This window comes from Lampris incognitus, chromosome 10 (genome assembly GCF_029633865.1).
Source record: "Lampris incognitus isolate fLamInc1 chromosome 10, fLamInc1.hap2, whole genome shotgun sequence".
NCBI classification, from domain to species: domain Eukaryota; kingdom Metazoa; phylum Chordata; class Actinopteri; order Lampriformes; family Lampridae; genus Lampris; species Lampris incognitus.
This window is the reverse complement of record NC_079220.1, coordinates 39,529,247-39,551,184: the sequence shown is the minus strand read 5'-3', so window position 1 is coordinate 39,551,184 and position 21,938 is coordinate 39,529,247. Positions and strand designations below refer to the sequence as shown.

The 21,938-nt window shown below is 46.6% G+C and overlaps 1 protein-coding gene across 1 annotated transcript in view; it reads right to left on the bottom strand.

The window, feature by feature from the left end:
• fbxl16 (F-box and leucine-rich repeat protein 16) overlaps positions 1–21,938 on the bottom strand; it is a 267,781-nt gene that overhangs the window by 131,565 nt on the left and 114,278 nt on the right. The window contains exon 3 of the mRNA XM_056288272.1: positions 19,569–19,811. Within this exon, the coding sequence (XP_056144247.1) occupies positions 19,569–19,811 (243 nt within the window). The remainder of the gene's footprint in view (positions 1–19,568; positions 19,812–21,938) is intronic.

The following is a 21,938-nucleotide window of genomic DNA, read 5'->3' as shown; positions in this document are numbered from 1 at the left end:
TATACACAGAATAACAATAAAAAAAAATACAATCTTGCATTTGCACAATTCAGAAATCTATATGGAGCTCTCGGTCCATCCATAGTCTACTCCTCTAACAGATTGCCGTGCCACGCTATCCATACAAGTCTTTCTCAGTTATTAATATAGGCTCGAAATGTCCCCCGTTTCAATGTATGATCCTCTGATATATTATGCATCCTAATAAGGCAGACGCTCATACACCGCAACTCTTCCAAGTTCCGTAATCCATTCCTGCATGGAAGGTCCCTCTGTTGTCTTCCACCCTCTCATTATGATCTGCCTCCCCACCATCATGCTAGTCTGGATCCACTCTGCAACATGCCCCACACAGTGGGTGAACAGCGGAGGGTCCCCCAACACATAAAGTCTAGGGCTAAAGGTAAAATCAACATTCATAATGTCACAGATTTTCTCATGAACTTGGAGCGAAAACTCTTGGAGAACAGGGCATGCCCATAACGCATGTAAAAGAGTACCCACTGACATCTGGCACCTCCAACAGTCTGCTGTGTTTTTCAGCCCTAGTCTATGCAACTTTGATGGAGTCCAATAGACTCGATTAAGAATTTTGAATTGAATAAGTCTGATCCTGATATCCTTAGAAATTTTCCTGGAGTTCTGACAGATGCGGTCCCATTCCTTCTCACTGAATGAAAGGTTTACATCATGTTCCCAGACCTGCCTTAACGCTGATGTCCCTTTATGGACTCGACTAAAGATCGTAGAGTAATATTTTGATGTTTCATGACCTAAACCAAATGTTTTGATTGTGTTGTGAAGCAAATCCGAGCTAGGCGGTGTCATTCTAGTTGTGCCAAAGGTTTCCACTAGTGAATGCCTAAGATTTAGTAAGTATCGCCAAAACTGTCTCCTGGGTAAACTAAAATCTTGGGCTAAGGTCTCAAAGGATTTTAGAAAGTCTCCATCATAGAGGTCACCAAGGGTGCAGATCCCTTTGTTACCCCATTCCTTCCACACACATAAAAAAAAGGAAAATGGCGCTTTACCTTTGCATAGTTTGATTTTCATCCAAACGCCAGATTCTGAGTTCAAGTATGGATTAATGTTAAAAATCTGGTAAGTTTTCTTCCAAACCATCTGAATGTGAGATATAATAGGGTGGGACCAGAATTCAGGTGACAGCCTAGCCAATACACCAGTAGAGGTGTACCTGACTTTTCTGGAGGTAGTGACCACTGAGCCAAATGTCTCAAGCTAAAGGTATAGTGATACAGAACAAGTTTAGGAAGCCCAAGTCCGCCCTTGTCAACTGGTACTTGTAGCTTTTCAAGTTGCACTCTGGCTCTTTTCCCGTTCTATAGAAAGTTATTGCAAATCTTATCAAATTGTTTGAAGTATTTCCTAGGTATGCATAACGGGAGTGACTGCAGGAGGTAATTCACCTTTGAAATACAGTTCATTTTTAACACATTTACCTTGCCCCGCAGAGTTAAAGACAGAGAAGACCACCTCTGCACATCAGCAGAGCTCTTTCTGAAGAGAGGGTCAAAGTTTACCCTTATTACATCATTTATTTGTTGAGGAAAGAGGATTCCTAAATACCTCATGCCTTCTGATGGCCACTGAAATGCCCCATCATGGAAAATGTTGCTGGGGCAGTACGCTGTCAAGGGGAGAGCCTCCGATTTCGACCAATTAACTTTACACCCCGTGAGTTTGGAGAAGGTGTCAATGGACTCAAGGAGAGATGGCACAGATTTTACTAGGTTTGACATAAATAAAAGTATGTCGTCCGCATAAAGCATGATTTTATGTACTGACTCCCCAATTGTAACCCCTGGAAAATTAGGATTTTTGTGAATAGCGGCAAGCGGTTCCAGAGCCAAACAGAATAATGTTGGCGAAAGGCTTGAACCCTGACGAGTCCCCCTACCTAGTGAAAAATGGGGAGAAATTAAACCATTTGTCTGAACTGCTGCTTCTGGTTGATTATAGAGTATTTCTATCCATCTTACAACCGTCTGACCAAAACCAAAGGATTTGAGTGTTAGAAACAGGTATCTTCACTCCATCCGCATCCGATCAAATGCCTTTTCAGCGTCGAGTGAAATGGCAGCGACTGGGAAGTCCCAGTTGCGGACTGTCCACATTACATTTATCTAGCATCTGATATTATCAGAAGAGTTCCTCTGGCGAACAAAACCCACTTGGTCTGGGTGTACCAATCACTGTGTTGAGTCTATTCGCCAGAATATTAGACAGAATCTGACAGTCCGTTGATATCAACGAGACAGGATGGAAGCTACTGCAATCACTTGGATCTTTGTCTGGTTTAAGTATGTGTGATAATTGCCTCTGATAATGATTGTGACAGTTTGCTCCCTTCAAAGGATTCATTAAACATTTGTTGCAAAAGTGGCATCAATTCCTCTACATAGCATTTATAAAATTCTGCATTAAAGCCATCCTGGCCTGGGGATTTACCTGATGGCAATGCTCTTATAACAGCAATTATCTCTTCCCTAGCGATTCGTTAGTCAGGCAATTCACGTTGTTGATCCTCTAGCCTAGGTTGGTTCAGGCCATCAAGAAATGAGTTTATTTCCATATCTGTTGAGGTATTTTCTGACGTATAAAGATTTATGTAGAACTCATTGAATGTGTCATTGATGTCGCTTGCCCTTGGTTCCGCACAGCTGCAATAGTTGATGAGGATTCCTTTTGTTTAATATATCTCACTAAAAAACTTCCCTGCTTTGTCCCCGAACTCAAAGCAATTTTGCCTAGCCCTAAATAACAAGAATTCTACCCTCTGTGAGAGTAATATTGTATTCATATTTTAGTTGTGTCAAATTTCTCAAATTAGTAGATGTCATATGTTTTTCTAATTCAGTGACCTTAGCTTAAAGTTTCTTCTTATACGAAGCACGCTGAATGATAAAACCTCTTAATACTGCCTTCATGGCTTCCCACGCCACCCCAGCAGAGGACGCTGACGGGACGTTGATCTCTATATAATCCTTAATTTGAGTTCTGAGAATTTCTTTGAAGACCAGATCTTGTAGCGGAGAGGAATTAAATCTCCATTTATGTGATCTGCTTGTTTCATAGAAAGGTAGTAAATCAAGAGATACATTAGCATGTTTAGAGATCAAAATGTTACCTATTGAGCAGGATAGAGTAGAAGACATACCAGAAACATGTCTATTCTTGAATACATGTTATGCCGATTAGAGTAAAAGGTGTAGTCCCTCCCTGCTGGGTTTACCAACCTCCAAATATCAACCCTAAGGATTCACATACGCCTTTTACTGCCTGGGGGGATTTGAGTGGCTTGTTATTGGAGAAGCCACTGCGGTCTAAAACAGGGTCTAAAATGAGGTTGAAATCCCCACCAATGGTAATAGGGTAAGTACCTAATTCCTGGAGTTTACTTTCAAGATCCAAGAAAAAAGTCAGGATGATCCCCATTAAGTGCATAATTATTAGCCAATATTAGCGTTTGTCCCTGTATCTCTGCCAGAATAACAACAATTCGTCCCTAGGCATCTGTTACTTCTCTTAAACATTTAAATTGCAAGTGTTTGTTAATTAACATTATCACACTTCTACTATTGCTAGATCCAGCACTAAAGAAAACATGCCCTACCCGGTCCCTACATAATTTTTTAGACTCTCCGGGAGACAAACGAGTTTCCTGCAAATAGACCACATCCAATTTCTTGCTTTTCAAACTACACATCACTTTCTTCCCCTTGATAGGATGATGGAGCCCATTAATATTCCAGCTAGTGTATCACAGCTTATTAACACTATGGCAGGACATATGCAACATGTAAGGTACAATCCCAGATAAACAAAAAAAATTAAAAAACAAAGGACATAGTCCTGTAACAAGGCTCAATGAACAGCGCCAACACCAGAGCACGGTGCAAATACCAAAAACAAAAACCCTTACGGTCCATGACCTGAGCTAACTCTGCAGTGCACTACAGATAGCATCCGTGCAACAATGCAACAAATACAAAGAGATACCGTGGTGATACACAATTCAGCGTAGATTCGCCAGGGGCTGCTGCACCTTTAAGGCGGACATTCAGAGTGCTGACTTAGGCACTGCTCAGAATTTCCGTGGTGAGCCATGTTTGCGGCAGCCTAGCGATTAGCTGATTGCCACGAGAGATTGTGCTATATCGGTGTTGTTTTGTGTGGCAAGTAAACGGAATTAACTCGACTCGATCTCTCCATCTCCTCATTCCTGCACTCTCACATTGGTGACCCCGCACGTTGACAACGAACATGTCGACCCACAGCGATGACGACACCGCTCCATCTCCGAGTGATGCTAAAGGTATGGCTCATGTTAGCGCTAGCATCTCAGCAGCAACAGTGAAGTTGCCCGAGTTTTGGCAGCACAGTCCCCGGCCATGGTTTCAGCACATTGAAGCCCAGTTCGAGCTGGGAGGAATAACGCGGGATGTTACGAGGTATTTCCATGTGGTGTCGGCGTTGGATGCCCAGACGACGGCCCGAGCTATGGGGCTACTGGAAGCCCCCCCCCCCCGGCTGTGGGAAAACACGGCGCACTCAAGGCATTCCTTTTACTGCTGTTCGAGCTGTCGGAGATGGAGAAGGCGGATCGCCTGTTGTCACTCAACGGACTCGGCGATAGCAAACCTTCTGAGCTGCTGGAGAAGATGTTGGCCGTTTTGGGCTCTGCGGACCCCTCCTTCATTTTCACCCATATTTTTCTACGACAGCTCCCAGCGCCTGTGCGCACATCGCTAGCCAGCTCCCCCCTCTCCTCCACCAAAGACTACCACGCTCTGGGTGCGGAAGCGGACAGGATTTTCCTCGCCAGCCGGCAACAGTTCGTTCATGCGATGCTCCCCACCCAGACCTCGCCCCCCTTCTCTGGAGGACGCAGCGGGCACAGCGGTGGCTGCCCGTCGCCATCGTGACAGCGGGTTGTGGTATTACCGCAACAGGTTTGGTGCCAGGGCCAAGCAGTGTCGCCCGCCATGCAGCTTCAGCATCCAGGGAAACGCCAGGGCCGGCGCTCAATAACAGCTATGAGCGCCGGCGAAAACAGCAGGCTGTTGTTTATCAAGGACGCCTTATCTGGCCGGCGGCTGCTGGTCGATTCGGGCGCTCAGCGTAGCATCCTGCCTGCATCGGCCGCGGACACCATGGCCGGCGGACAAGGCCCCCCGATGGATGCCGCGAACGGCACGCCCATACTTACCTACGGCACCAGGTATGTGGAGGAGGTGTGTTTCGGCGGGCGGCGTTTCAGCTGGGACTTCGTTACGGCCGCGGTGTCGGTTCCCCTCCTGGGTGCTGACTTCCTGTGCGCCTTCAGGCTGCTGGTGGATGTTACAAACTGTCGCTTGATCAGTGCCATCTCTTTCGCTAAATACCCGTGCACACTGGGAGGTGCAGGGACGCTCGGCCTGTCAAACATGCACGCCGCCGAGACACAGATCAACGATTGCTCGCAGAGTTCCCTGACCTCACCACACCTACGTTCTCGTCAGCGGTGGCCAAGCACGGCGTGGAGCACCATATTGCCAACGACGGCCCCCCAGTCTATGCACGTGCTCGGCGCCTCGACTCTGCTAAGCTCGCGATCGCCAGGGAGGAGTTTGCCACCATGGAACGCCTCAGCATTGTTCGCCACTCGGACAGCCCGTGGGCCTGCACATGTGCCCCCCTGCACATGGTTTCTAAGGCCGACGGCGGTTGGCGCTCCTGCGGCGATTTTTGTCACCTGAACAACACCACAACCCCTGACCGGTACCCCGTCCCGCACATACAGGACTTCTCCGCCCACCTGGTGGGGGCCACCATCTTTTCCAAAGTAGATTTGGTGTGGGGCTACCACCAGGTACCAGTCCACCCTCGGGACGTAACCAAGACAGTGGTCATCACGCCATTTGGACTCTTCGAGTTCCTGCGGATGCACTTCGCTCTCAAGGGGGTAGCGCAGACGTTCCAGCGGCTGATGGACTCTGTGCTACGGGATATGCTGTTCTTGTTTGTTTACTTGGATGACATTCTCTTGGCCAGCGCATCCGCGGAGGAGCACCTGATGCAGCTCCGGCAGTTGTTCGAGCGGCTCAGTGCGCATGGACTCATAGTCAACCCAGCCAAGTGCCAGTTTGGCCTGTCGTCCATGGACTTCCTCGGACACCGCATCTCCCCGCAAGGAGCCGTTCCGCTTCCTGCCAGAGTGGACGCCGTCACCAGTTTTCCACGACCCCGCACTGTGAAGTCCCTGCAGGAGTTCTTGGACATGGTGAACTTTTGTAACAGGTTCATTCCCCACGCAGCTCACCGCATGCGGCCCTTGTACGAGGCCCTGCGGGGCAAGGAAGCCATGGGCGAGATAGACTGGTCCCCGGGGATGGACGAAGCTCTCCGCCATCTCGGAGTTTACCACGGACATCCGGCACGTGGCCGGCAAGGACAACTTGGTCGCTGACTGCCTCTCCCGGGCGGTAGCAGGGTCTGTTCACTTGGGACTCGATTATGCTGCCATGGCTGCAGACCAAGCCGCTGACGCGGACATCCAGTCCTATCGGACGGCCGCTGCGGGGCTGCGGTAGGAGGATGTGGTGTTTGACAGCGCCAATGCCATGCTCCTCTGCGACGTTTCCACGGGCCAGCCCCACCCCATGGTGCCCACCGGCTGGCGGCGCCGTGTTTTTGACGTTATCCAGGGCCTTTCCCACCCGGGTGTGAAGGCGTCCACTAAGCTGGTGGGGCCAAGTTCGTCTGGCCCGGCCTCAGGAAGGACGCCAAGGCCTGGGCTGACTCCTGCATGGTGTGCCAGCGTTCTCCAAAGTACACCGTCATACCAAAGCCCCCTTGGCGCCATTCCTGGTGCCCGAGAGGCGTTTTGACCATGTGGATGTGGAGCTTGTGGGCCTCCTTCCCCCCTCACACGGGTTCACTCACCTTGTCACCATGGAGAACAGGACCACCAGGTGGCCAGAAGCTGTTCCCCTGTCATCGACCACGTCTACTGAGGGGGCCCGGGCGTTCATCGGGTCCACGGTGGCCCGTTTTGGCACACCGGCTGACCTCACCTCTGACAGGGGCCCGCAGTTCACGTCGGAGCTCTGGACTGCAGTCGCGGAGGGATTGGGGGTGAAGCTCCTGTGCACCTAAGCATACAAACCGCAGGGCAACGGACTCTGTGAGCGGTTTCATTGATCTATGAAGGCCGCTCTTTGTGCCAGCCTCACGGACAGCAACTGGGTCGATTACCTCCCGTGGGTCATGCTCGGCCTTCGCTCTGCCCCAAAGGAAGACCTCCAGTCCTCGTCTGCCAAGCTGGTTTATGGCCAGCCGCTGCGTGTCCCAGGTGAGTTTCTCCCGGACGCTGTGGCCCCCTGGTCAGCAGCTTCTCATCAGGCTGTGGCCTGGGACAGTGCCAACGCTTTCGCTCCGATCCCTACATCTCACCACTGCCTCCCTCAGTCCTACATCCCCAAGGATCTGCTGTCGGCCAGGTACGTCTTCATCCGCCATGACAGCCACCGTACTCCCCTGCAGCCCCCCTATGACGGACCCTTCCACGTCCTGGAAGCGGGTCCTAAGAACTTTGTGGTGGACATGGGGGGCAAGCCGGAGCGGGTCTCGGTGGACCGTCTCAAGCCTGCCAATTTGGACCTGGGTGGGCCGGTCGAACTGGCCCTGCCCTCGCGGCGTGGACGCCCCCCTTCTCAGGCCCCTGGCCCAGCCTCGGCCCTTGCCCGGCTCCGGCTCTGTCCCCTGCCCCTGCCCCTGCCCCCACCCCCATACCCATTCAGCGCAGCCGTTTTGGCCGCCTGGTCCACCCCCCGAGATGTTGACTGTTTCACTGAGGACTGATCGTCTGTTGGCTGTTTGTGTTTCGCCGAGTACTTTTGTTTTGCATTTTTTCGTGATGGTGAATTCTGGGGGGGGGGGCTGTGTGGTGATACACAATTCAAGGTAGATTCACCAGGGGCTGCTGCTCCTTTAAGGCAGACATTCAGAGTGCTGACGTAGGCACTGCTCAGAGTTTCTGTGGTGAGCCATGTTTGCAGCAGCCTAGCGATTAGCTGATTGCCACAAGAGATTGTTCTGTATCGGTGTTGTTTTGTTTGGCGAGTAAATGGAATTAACTTGACTCGATCTCTCCGTTCCCACAACACAATTTGTACAATTTGTGCCTCAGGCAAAAACAAACACTACTAAGATAAGTGAACAGTTCAGAACCATATTTAACGCAACTATTACTGTAATTACTCTAACTTAAATTGAATGATAAACTCAGTTTAAAACTGGAGAAATCGATAATATTAACACTTACTGAGTTACGGTTCTTACCTGGCCCTTCCGAAATAATCGGGTGAGTGTGTGTGCATCAACTAAAATGTCACTTCTGAGACCATAGAAACGTCATGGCTTCCTTCGGGTCCACAAACGATCTGGATCAGCCACCGACCTCGATCCTCAGCGTAGCTGGGAAGAGCAAGGCAAACTTCATCCCGCGTTTGTGGAGAACTTTCTTGCATGGCGCAAACCCCTCCCTTCTGATCTGTGTCGCCCTCGCCAAGTTGGGGAAGATCATAACGTGGCTGCCCTCCCACATGACCCGTCTCTTTTCTTTAGCCGCCTGAAGAATCCGTTCACGGTCCCGGAACCGAAGAAATCTAGCGATGATGGTCCTGGACCTTTTGTTAGCTCCTGAGCGGTGGGTGCGGATTCTACGGGCCCGGTTGATCTCGAACCCCCCTTCTGGGGCACTGATTCCCAGCGCCGCTGGCAGAAATTTGTTTAGAAAGGCGATACAGTCCCCGCCCTCTTTTCCTTCTGCAGTGCCAATGAATCTGATTGTTCTGCCTTGATCTATTTTCCATCGCTTCCAAGCTAGGTCTCTACTCCTCCACCTCTTTCTATGTAGCTGGGGGCTGCCCCACAAGTTGCCCCTGGGCCTCCTCCAGAAACCCAACTCTTCCCTCGACATCGTTGACTCGGGCCAGGATAGATGACAACTTCTCTCTCTATAGACGCGGTCGTTTTCTTGATTTCTTTCAAATCTCCCAATTCATGGCTTATCTTTGTTAGCGTGGCATTTATGTTAGGAATATCGATAACCAGGCTACTCCCTTTGCCTGTGACACCGTCGCCATGCTTGTCTGCCACAGCTAGCTCGGTACTAGCTAACTCGACGTCTGGTCTCAGGCTTCGCCGAAGTCAAATTCTTCGCATTATCTGCCATCCTTTTAACTAGCACTTGTAATTCTCACCAAATATACACAAACCGATCCGTGAAGACAGTAATATAAGGATAATTACTGCAACGTCGCATGGAGCTTCTCCTCTAGGCAGCCAACTCCATCAGCGCGTCACGCGACTCTCACCTAAACGAGGTTTTGACCGATGTTGTTAGCGTGGTCAATTTCATCAAAACAAGACCCCTGAGAGCGCAGCTGTTCTCTGCACTTTGTGAGGAGATGGGAGCTGAACATTCAGCTGTGTTAGTTCACAGTGAGAGTAGGTGGCTCTTGCGAGGTAAAGTGTTGTCGCGAGTCTTTGAGCTCAGAGAGGAAATTCGGGTGTTTCTGTAGGAGAAGAGTATGCATGAAGTTGCAGGCAAGTTTAGTGATGAACAATTTCTGATGAAACCAGTCTATCTCAGTGATATATTTTGAAAGCTGAATGAATTAAATATTCAGCTTCAAGGCAGAGACAAGCACCTTCCTCACCTGGCAGACAAGATCAGTGCATTTTTCACCGGCTAGATTTTGGTGTGACTTTGTTTTGATATATTTTTCTTACTTTATTTGGTTTGCTGTGACTTGTAGTGATTTCTTGTGGATCTGTCATTTCACTAAATGTGCTTTGATTAGTTGATTGGTGCCACCTGTGCCCCCGGACACTAATCACCCTGAGACAGGGCAAAGAGATATGCGAGAGACATAGGAGAGAAAAAACAGAGCACGCAGGAGAACTGCCATGAAACGCTGACAACCCTGTCTACAGTGCCCAAGAGGGACAGACGCAGAGCACACGTACACCCACAAGGCTCCTCAACAATGCATTGGGTAGTAGGCGGCCGCTTACTTCCCAGGCAGAGTGTAAGTTAGAAACCCAGTGTTTAATTGCCGAGTATTGCAGTGGGTGTACCGGGGAGGGGAGCTGGCTGTGGTCTCGTATCGGGCAGGTGTGGGTCGTGAAGGTTGTCTGTTGTGCCTTGTCACTGGCTCATCTTCTCTGTTTCCACAGTCCAGAGAGAGTGCACAGGAGGATCGCTGTGAACGACTGACCACTGACTGCAGTGCCCAAGAGAGACGGATGCAGAGCACAACGTACACCCACAAGGCTTCTTTACAACGCACTGGGTAGTAGGCAACCGCTTACTTCCCAGGCAGAGTTCGTGAGGGGTTTGTGGAGGAGCTGAATGGCACGGACTGGCAGGACAGAGTTGGCTGCTTCACCACCCGGCCTACCACGGCGCTTGGCTTGGACGGACCCATCCAGTTGTATTAACCGGTTGTTGACCCGGCATCATCTGGACTTTTAATAAATTAGTAATAGCGTTAATAAATTGTATTTTGTATTCTTAGTCCAGCTTCTGTGTCCTATTTGGTATAGCTTGCACTGTTCCTCCCTCCCAAAATAAACCTTGTGTTGTCTTTCCTAGTTTATGGTTGAATAGTTCCTAGTGCCTATAACTAGGTGGCATTGTTGAACCCTGGCTGCCTGATACATTCACTCGAAATCTTGTAATGTGGGGCAGGTGAGCTGATCAAGAAAATACTGTTTTCTTTGAGAATCTGAGAGAATTTGTTGAAACCAGTGATTCTGGAGCCACCACAATGATTTAATGGCTCAAGAAGCACATTTCTACCCTGGGAGGATTCTTTCAAAAATACTTCTCAAACAACAGTGCTCAGTATGACTGGGCGACAGATCCATTCAATGCAGCAGCACCTGATGATTTCAGCTCTGCTGAAGAGGCCCAGTTCATCAAGATGACATCTGACTCCACCCTGAGGCTGAACTTCACATCTCAGACACTGAGTGAATTCTGGCTTGGTGAGGACAGGGAGTATCCACTCATAGGACAAGGACTGTGAGCATTCTGCTTTTCGCCACATCCTATCTCTGTGAGATGGGCTTTTCTGCTGTTGCCTCTCTTAAAACAAAGTACAGATCTAAGCTCCACATTGAGCATGACTTGAGAGTGGCAGTATCAAGCCTGCAACCCCGTTTTGAAAAGGTGTGCAGTGCAAAACAGGCCCATTGCAGCCACTAATGCAGTTATAAGACTTTAGCTCTCACAAATTGACTTCCTCACCAGTGATTCTGGAGCCACCACAATGATTTCATGGCTCAAGAAGCACATTTCTTCCCTGGGAGGATTCTTTCAAAAATACTTCTCAAACAACAGTGCTCAGTATGACTGGGTGACAGATCCATTCAATGCAGCAGCACCTGATGATTTCAGCTCTGCTGAAGAGGCCCAGTTCCTCAAGATGACATCTGACTCCACTCTGTGAGATGGGCTTTTCTGCTGTTGCCTCACTTAAAATAAAGTACAGATCTAAGCTCAACATTGAGCATGACTTGAGAGTGGCAGTATCAAGCCTGCAACCCCGTTTTGAAAAGGTGTGCAGTGCAAGACAGGCCCACTGCAGCCACTAATGCAGTTATAAGACTTGAGCTCTCACAAATTGACTTCCTCGTCGTTTTTCCTAAATATCTGCATTTGTTCTTTTTTTGCAGATTGAACTTTAATGTTATTGTTCTAGCAAAGTGATTTTTAAATTTTATTTCGTTATTCAAAAAAAGTGCACAAACTGATGGAGAAACCTAGTGCAAATGTCACAAAAAGAGAATTGATAAAGTTGAAGTGGAAATTGTGTGTTATTTGCACAACAGAAATTACTGAAAGAAAAGTGAAAGGAATGTGCACGATCTTGAAGTTATTTAAATAAAGTTATACTTGGCCCATTTTGTCACCATTTTGGCCCATTTTGTAACTGGTGTGTTATGATGACTGGTATTGTGAAAGACATTGCAGTGCATTCTTACAGGTTTACACCATGCTGCAGTGTATGACATAGCATTTAACTTACTTTCAATGATCAACATTTTCTGGAGTACTGTTTTCAATAGTGCAAATTCTTCACATTTTAGAGGGTTCACTCAAGTAAACTGTGTGTTGTAAGGAGTCTACATTGTGTGTTGACAAACAATGTGTCCAGTGATGAGAACATTTGGTCAGCAGGTCCTGGCAGGTGACCAAAAGTTTTTTAGGCTTTTCCAGTAATCAAAATACTTCTATAGTCTATAATTCGTGAACATGACTTTAGCCCATGTTTTAAAACGAGCACCTGTTTCTTGGAAATTTGTAACCAATTCCAAGTCGGAACCAGTTCTCAATACCCTTCTCTATATATCCGACCCACTCACCTACCAACCTACTAATTAATAAAGGGTGTGTATTGTGTAATATTGAGCTTACAGGTTGAAATAAGAAAATCCTATGAAAAAGATAGAAGCTGAAACAATTTACATGCAGTGTCCTTGTTACAAGCTCAAGAATTATGTGGATCAGTAAAGATGCTGTGTAGTCCATGGGCCAGAGCCCAAAATTTCCTATTTCTGTACACTCAAGGTGGCAAAACTTACTTATAATTTTTGAAAGGATCCATGTCTGTAGATGATATTTTGGTATGATAACCATTCCTGAGTGGCATCTGTATCACAGTTATCAGCTCATGAAGTTAACCACCCCCTAAAGTAAATTGCATTTTAGACGCTGGTGCATATCCTGGTTTAGCCTCATGGTCAGGACATTTTTCAATGTTCTATAATATTGTCTTTGGTATCATTTTAAAGGGGACCTTCTTAGCTTTCATTCAAGCCCTGTTGTGGATATTTCTTAGAAATATAGAGGTCACTTGAGCTCTTCAACCCGTCAATAACACACATCTTTCTGCAATGTTCGCCTAAACTATATACTTTCTTTTAGCCCTGTGGCATCTAGGAATATCAGGGACACAAAACACAAAAACTGGAATACTCACAGGACTGTAAAGATTCAGGAAATGTATAATATACCCATACTATTTCATTGTGTGAGGTGATTGTGAACCTTAAATTAGAAGGGCATTATTACTAAGAAACTAACTAGACCAAAGCCAGTTAGTCCATGGGTCAGACCAGATATCGATATCACCCAAGGTGACACAACTTCACTGGTGCCATTTTATTTGGTACACTAACAGAAGTAAAATAATACATGATAACCTTTCCAAATGAGCAGCTATTTCATTTTTCTTTCAGGAAACCTGTTTCTGTGCCTCTCACGATTGTGTATTTGCCCAGATTTTACAAATATAGCATTTCAACACCCCTGGTACTGATTAGCCTAGCTTAAACTCTGGGACAGTTCTTAGTTGGCCAACAACCAAGGATAACCAGTACTGTGTACTTCCATTCATTGTGCTAAGCTAGGCTAACCTGCAGCCAGATAGCTTTCTACTAAACACATATAGAGGAAACTGGTATCTATCTTCTTGTCTCACTCTGGAGAAGATTGTAAGCTAATTTCCCATAATTTTAGCATGTTCTTTTAATGTATATGTTAATATGATTAGTTAAAGTGGCTACGAGGAACTTTCATCTTGTGTTGATTTTAGCGGCCTCATGTGGACAAAATACAGCTGTTGCATAGCAACTAGGTAATGTATCTATTTGTGGCTATGTAAGATAAATAATGGTAATATGACGCTGGTGAAGCAAAGTAAACTTTGTTTTAGTAGTGTTCATACACCTAAGTTACATGCATTTGTTTGTATGTGGCAGGTGAAAACTGACTGAATATGGCCACTGGTGAACAAGCAAGTTTTTACCCAATACCAAAGCGCCCACGGGTGGAGTGCATTATCCACTGTTCTGATGATACAGATAAGCTGGTTTCACTACAAAGTGTCGACTCATGGAGAACTCTGCTCAGGGCAGCTCAGATACGAAATCATGCACCAGTTTTGAAACTGGCAAAAGACATTCCTGAGGGACAGATTCCAGCAATCTACTACCACAGAAAGTGTCGCAGTATCTTCACTATGAAGCAAATTCTTGATGGCCTCCTTGCAAAAGAAAAGAAAAGTTGTGTCTCTGCTGAAGAGAAACAATCTAAGAGAGTAGCTCGACATGCTCCAAGTACATCTAGGACTTATGATGCAGAGTGCATATTTTGTCAGAAAAACAGCAAATATTCCAAGAGACAGAATACGAGAGAAGTACTGTTGCAGTGTCGAGAACTGCGAGCTGATGCAAAGATCAGGAGTGCAGCCACAAAGAAAAGGGACAGCAGAATCCTTGCCATTGTGAGTAGAGACCTTGTAGCAGCTGAAGGGCACTACCACAGGTCATGCTATAGACTTTACACCAAAGAAGAGGTTTCCAAAGGATAGGTTGCCAGCAATGAAGATGATGATGCTGCAGCCCAGTATGAAGCTGCTGTGAATAAGGCATACAATGAGCTGTTCCTCTTCATCAGGATGGAGCTTTTTGGCAATCCTCAAGTGATGACAATGACTGATCTCTCTTCTAGACTGGTAGCTTCAATGAACTCCCAAGGCATTGCCCAAGTCAAGGAATCAACCAAGAAGCACATAAGGCGAAACCTGGAGAGTGAGTTTGCTGGAGCCTTGCAGATATTCCCTGATGAGAAAGGAAAATTCCTCCTCTATCCCGATAACTTGTCCATGAGGGAACTTGCCAAAGAAAATCAGTCTCTCAAAAGGGAGCTGCAGACCCTGAAAAGTGTCAGTGCACAAGATGTTATAGCCAAAGCAGCCATCAAATTGAGAGCAGACATTAAAAGTCAAGATGTTCCTCAAACCTGGCCGCCTGAAGTCAAACCAGAAGCAGAATGTCCTACCATTCCAGAGTCGCTCATTATCTTCCTGTACTCTCTACTCACAGGCTCAAATGATCCTGATCATGCATCCCAGAGAGTGCAGTGCCTTCTGCAGTCATTTGGCCATGACATAGTATATGCAGTGACATGTGGAAATACCAAGCCTTCCAAGCACATTGTTCTGCCATTCAGTGTCAAATCGTTGACAGGAAATGTAGAGTTGATAAACATCCTCAACCGACTTGGTCACAGTGTGTCCTATTCACAGATGGAAGAGATCAACACTGCCCTGTGTCTCCAGAAACTCTCATCATCAGGGAGTGGCATTGCCCTTCCAGCTAACATCCATCCTGGCATATTCACAACTTTAGCCTGGGACAATATCAACCGTCTTGAAGAAACTGTCAGTGGTGAGGGAACATTTCACAGAGTCAATGGGATTGCTGTGCAAGCAAAGCCAGTCAACCCACTTCCTGTCCAACCCATGCCCACTGTTCCCAAAACAAAGAAGAGAAGCATCGATGGACCCCCACCAATGTTACCAACTTACAATGCTGGACAACGGGTAGGGCCACCACAAAGCAAAAAGTCAGATGCCGATACTGCAGCCAATACTAAGCTTGCCAGAGAGAAAAACCTTCTTTGGGTCCTAGCACGCATGTCACAACAAGAAGAACAGTCAGTCAGCAGCTGGACAGGCTTCAACATCCTGACTCGAGGAGAGATGACGGTCATCCCCGACAATATAGGCTATCTGCCTACCATCAATGCTCCAGCGACACAAATGTCTACTGTCAACGAGGTGCTTAACCAGTCACTGAGCATCATGCAGTGCTTAGGCCTGAGGAAGATTGTCTGTGTCTTTGACCAAGCCCTGTATGCGAAGGCTGTCGAGATCACATGGAAACACCATGACAAGTTCCATGATATCATCGTTAGGCTTGGGGTATTCCACACCATCTGCACACTGTTGGCAATAATAGGAAAGCGTTTCCAAGATGCTGGACTCAAAGACCTCTGCATTGAGTCTGGCATGATTGCAGAAGGCTCAATTGCTGGTGTTATGGATGGCCGCAAGTACAACAGGGCAGTGCGACTACACAAGCTCCTGTATGAGGCTCTCATGCGACTGACCTTGAATGGTTTCCTGTCCTGGTTGGAAGAAACTCACAGGAATGACATGGTTCACCTGAATGAGACACTGAGGACCATTGACAGCCTTGGGAAAGAAGTCTCACAACATGCTTTGAAGGAGGTCCTCGAGAACAGCTCTTGTACACGCATCATGGATCTATTTGAAGTCTACCGTGAGTTCCTTAGAGGTGGAAACGGCAGCCTCTCGAACTTCTGGATGTCCTATTTGGACATGGTTGAAATCTTGTTGGGGCTCATCCGAGCATCCAGAGAGGGAGACTGGATGCTACACTTGGCTAGCATTCGAGCAATGATCCCATGGTGCTTTGCTTATGACAGGATGAATTATGCACGCTACCTCCTCTACTACTACGCCCAGATGTCTGAGCTGCCCATCACACATCCAGATGTGTACACAGAATTCATGGAAGGAGGCTTCTCAGTCCAACTGGGCTCCACCAATCCCTTTGGCCGAATCCCTGTTGACCAAGCTATAAAAGAAACGGTGAACAAAGACACCCAAACAGCTGGAGGGACAAAGGGATTCAGCTTGAAGCCAGGAGCTGTGACCAAATATTATCTCACAGTTGAGTATAGAAGCATGTACCTCAGACAGCTGAGAGACCTGACAGGTCAAGGCAGGTGCAAATGGTCTCATCCAGATCTACAGAGTCCAAGGATCAAGAGAGATGAAGCAGATGTCCAGTCTCTCATGGACCTTATGGAGAATAACTGGCTCAATACTATGTCCCCTGATGAGATTGATTTGGTTAGCCTCTCCACTGGCAACATGGCTCCACCTGATGTGACCATAGATCTCTTGAGAGCTCTTGAGAAAGGAGAAGAGGCCTACCAAGCATTCCAGCAAACAAGGTTAGATGCAGACCCTCCACCTGTGAAATTCCACGACAAGATGACCAAGCAAAGTCTGAAAACATTCTCCAATGTCAGCACAAAACAAGCTCATGGAAAGAAAGCACAGGATGTGGTTCTGAAGGCAGATAGAAACCTTTTCAGTCACATGATCCTGGTGGCTGAAAGCAGGAAGGTGAATCTGAAGGATGTCCTTGCCTACCCATTGGGCCCACTACCATGGGCACTGGCAAATGCTGATGGGTCCTTACGAAAAACAAACAAGGCTGCACTTGCCAGAGAGCTTGAAAATAATGTATCTCCTGCAGAAGACATCCCAATCCCATCTACTTCCATCATTGATGGGATGAGCCTGGTCCAAAAAATGAATGGCAAAAACAACACCTTTGCACAGGTGGCAGAGTCAGCCTTGACCCAGGTCCTCCATGAGGGAGCACAGAGTGGGAGGATTGATGTTGTTTTTGATGTCTATCACCAGACTTCGATCAAAGATGCTGAACGACTGAACCGGGATGGAGACATCACTCTCCAGTACAAGAATATTGCAGGGGGACACCACGTCCAGCAGTGGAGAAAATTTCTGTGCAGTTCCTCCAACAAGACCAGTCTCATCAAGTTTCTGGTGGAAGAGTGGAAACTCCCACGATACAGAGCTATGCTGCATGGCAAGGTGTTGTACATGACCTGTGAGGAAACCTGCTACAAGTTGATAGAAGATGGGTGTGAGGAAGCAGCAGAACTGCACTCCACACATGAAGAAGCTGACACCCGTCTGCTCATGCATGCATTGCATGCAGCAAATGCGGGCTCAAAGTCAGTTATCATCACAGCTGAGGACACTGATGTCATGGTGCTTTGTCTTGGCTTCCAGAAGGACATCACCTGTCCCCTCTACCAGAGGTGTGGGACTCAGAACCGCACACGGTTTGTCGACATCACCAAACTGGCAAGTTCACTTGGAGACAGCATCTGTGACAGCCTAATTGGCTTACATGCCTTCACAGGCTGCGACACTGTCAGTGCATTCGCTGGTCGAGGGAAGCTGAATGCCCTGAAGATAGTGAGAAAGCACACTTCCTGCCAAGAGACTTTTAGTCAACTGGGACAGACATGGAATGTGAGTGATGAGCTGTTCCAGAAAATTGAGCAGTTCACCTGTCGGATGTATGTTGCTAATAGCAGCACTGCTGAGGTGAACAAACTGCGTTACCAGCTCTTCTGCACCAAAAGGGGAGAGGTTGAGTCCAGCCAGCTGCCACCATGTAGAGACTGTCTCTTTATGCATGTTCAACGAGCCAACTATCAGGCAGCAATATGGAAGTGCTGTCTGCAGGCTAACCCTGTGGTGCCAAGCCCTACTGAGTATGGATGGACAGACGATGAAGGCAAGCTGGCCATTTACTGGATGCGCTCCCCACCTGCACCAGATGTGGTCTTGGAAATGCTAACATGCAAGTGTGTGCATTCATGCAAAATGCCAAGCTGCATGTGCCTGTCAAATGGACTTCCATGCACAGACATGTGCAGGTTACAGACCTGCAGTAACCAAAAACAGCAGGATGGTCCAGAACTGGACTTTGAACTTGGGGAGTCAGATGATGAGAGAAACGAGCAGTTTGATGAATGACAGTGTAATGATTCTGATGGTATTACTGTGGTAGTAGTCTATTGATGCACAGGATGTTGATTCTGGACTTGGTTACCCAGAGCTTGATAACGATAATGTAACCATATTCACATATACCCATTACCCTACCCATTACTATTACATATACCCACTAATGATATGGGATTACATGTATCATTGACTAAGTATATGTAAATGTCAATGTTGTTTAAAATATTAAAATAGTTCATTACCTCACTATGGTATTCCTTTTTATCATGTATTTTGATTGTGTATTTAAACAAATGTATAGAGACCAGTTTGTGACCTAACTGGCTTTGGTCTAGTTCTCATTTAAGGCTCACAATCACCTCACACAATGAAATAGTATGGGTATATTATACATTTTCTGAATCTTTACAGTCCTGTGAGTATTCCAGTTTTTGTGTTTTGTGTCCCTGATATTCCTAGATGCCACAGGGCTAAAATAAAGTATATAGTTTAGGCGAAAATTGCAGAAAGATGTGTGTTATTGACGGGTTGAAGAGCTCAAGTGACCTCTATATTTGTGAGAAATATCCACAACAGGGCTTGAATGAAAGCTAAGAAGGTCCCCTTTAAAATGATACCAAAGACAATATTATAGAACATTGAAAAATGTCCTGACCATGAGGCTAAACCAGGATACACACCAGCGTCTAAAATGCAATTTAGTTTAGCGGGTGGTTAATTTCATGAGCTGATAACTGTGATACAGCTGCCACTCAGGAATGGTTATCATACCAAAATATCATCTACAGACATGGATCCTTTCAAAAATTACAAGTAAGTTTTGCCACCTTGAGTGTACCGAAATATCGTCTGGCCCATGGACTAGTGGTCCACAGTGTTAAATGTCCACATATAGCTAGTTGGACAAAAAAATATGCTTTCACCTCAGTCCACTGACATTCAATCATCATTTGTTACCACAACGATGACAGTTTCTTTGTTGGCCTATGCTGTTAATGATCAATGGTCAGTGAGTATTTAACAGATTTCTCCCTTTTAGCTTCCCACCTGTTTGGCTGTGAAGTAGGCCATGGCTGTGTCAGTAACATGGTAGGCCTGCAAACTTAACTCTGATAGGTTGGGCAGGAGCTGGGAGATGGCAGCAATGGCGTCGTCTGCAACGTTGATGCAGTCGCTGACACTAAGAGATGTTAGCCGTGCATTGAGACTTGACCACAGACCAGCCTCTGTGAAGTCATTGCAGCCGGACAATTCTAAGTGCATCAGTCCTTGCATTTGCTCCAACATGACCTGCAAATATAGAAAAACATCCAGCTCAGTTATCCTTACGAATCCAACCACATATATATGCTTATGGCTTATTTATTTGACAAGGAATTTGGGTGCACAGGGCCGAATCTGGTGCAAAATTCAGATAAATTTCATACCCACAGGCACATACATGCACACAAAGATAAACACATAACCAATGAAATGATCATGAGCTGTAAACCCATTTCTTAAAATAATCACAATCAGCATCACGTGGTGGTCTATCCCATTGCCTACCAACACGGGAATCGACAGTTTGAATCCCCATTATACCGGGTTGGGCGTCCCTACAGACACAATTGGCCATGTCTGCAGGTGGGAAGCTGGATGTGGGTATGTGTCCTGGTCACTGCACTATCGCCTCCTCTGGGTGGTCGAGGTGGCTGTTTGGGGGGGGGGGGGGGGGGCTGGGGGGAATAGCATGATCCTCCCATGCGTTCCCCCTGGCGAAACGCCTCACTGTCAGGTGAAAAGACGCGACTGGCGAATCCACATGTATTGGAGGAGGCATGTGGCAGTCTGCAGCCTTCCTGGATCAGCAGATAGGGTGGAGCAGTGACCAGGACAGCTCGGAAGAGTGGGGTAATTGACCAGATACAATAGGGCAGAAAAAGGGAGGGAAAAAAATAAATATATATACAGTTAAGGTCAAAATTATTAGCCCCCTTTATGAAACCAAACAAAACCCTTAACTTTTCCATGGAAATTACCATAACTAAAAGTTTATAGTTTAATTGCTTCCAAAAGAACAAAGACAAAATCTCCACTAAGCTTGATTAAGATATTTACTGATGCGCTGAATTGAAACAAGAAAAAATGAAAATGATAAGGCCAAAATTATTAGCCCTCTGACAATTAATAATCAGTAGTGTAACCTTTCTGACTCACAACTGACAACAACCTCTTATGGTAGTTCCTAACTAGATTGGCACATGTCTCTTGAGGGATCTTAGCCCATTTTTCCATGGCAAATTATTCCAGCTCATTCAAATTGTGTGGTTTTCAAGCATGGACATGAACCTTGAGCTCCCACCACAGATTCTCAATAGAACTGAGATCTGTGCTCTGAGAGGGCCTCTCCAGGACCTTGATTTTGGTGTCCTTCAAAAAGTTTTGGACCAACTTGGATGTATGCTTCGGGTCATTGTCTTGCTGGAAGATCCAGCAGCGACCTAACGCTAGACTGGCAGCGGATTTCTTTACATTATCCTTCAAAATACATAATCATCTTTCTTCATGATCCCATGCACCCGAACACGGTTCCCTGTGCCTGAAGCAGCAAAACAGCCCCACAGCATTATGTTCCCACCACCATATTTAACTGTGGCAACTGTGTTTTTAGGGTTGAAGGCCTCTCCCTTCCTTTGCCAAACAAAAGCAACATCCATGTGCCCAAACAGCTCAAGTTTAGTCTCATCAGACCAAAGGACACACTTCGAAAACTCATGCCCATGTCTCAAATGTTCACGGGCAAACTTCAGTCTGGCTTTGATGTGCTACTGTGTGAGCAGTGGAGTTTTTCTTGGACGATGACCTCGAAGCCCACCACGATTGAGGAGCCCTCACAACAGTCTTCCTTGAAACATCAAGTCCAGAAGAGGCCAGTTCAGCAACAATCATCTTGGCAGAGATCTGGGGATTGTTGTTGACATCTATGACTATTTTCAGAATGTGTCTCCTTGTGCTTTGCAGTGATGCAACGTACATGTTGTAGACACTGGAATGCTTGGAAATGGCAGTATAGCCTTCCCCCTTAAGATGAGCATCCACTCTCTTCTTTCTGAGTTCCAGACTTATTTCTTTACTTTTTGCAATGATGAAGTTACTTCTTACCAAGAATTTAAGAGTAGTCCCTCTCAATCAAGTGTTCAAGTGCCACTAGCCCTGTTCATTGGAGTCCCTTAAGTAAAGTTCAATGCTGACCGATTGCTCAGCTGTGGTTTGAAAGCTGACTGATTGGTCAGGTGTGGTTTGAAAGCTGATTTATTGGTCAGGTGTGTTTTGAAAGCAAAAAAATCACATGGGGACTAATAATTTTGACCACCTCAATTTTCACGACATTTGGTACGAAGCAAACCTGAAGATTTATTTTACATTCCAAAATGT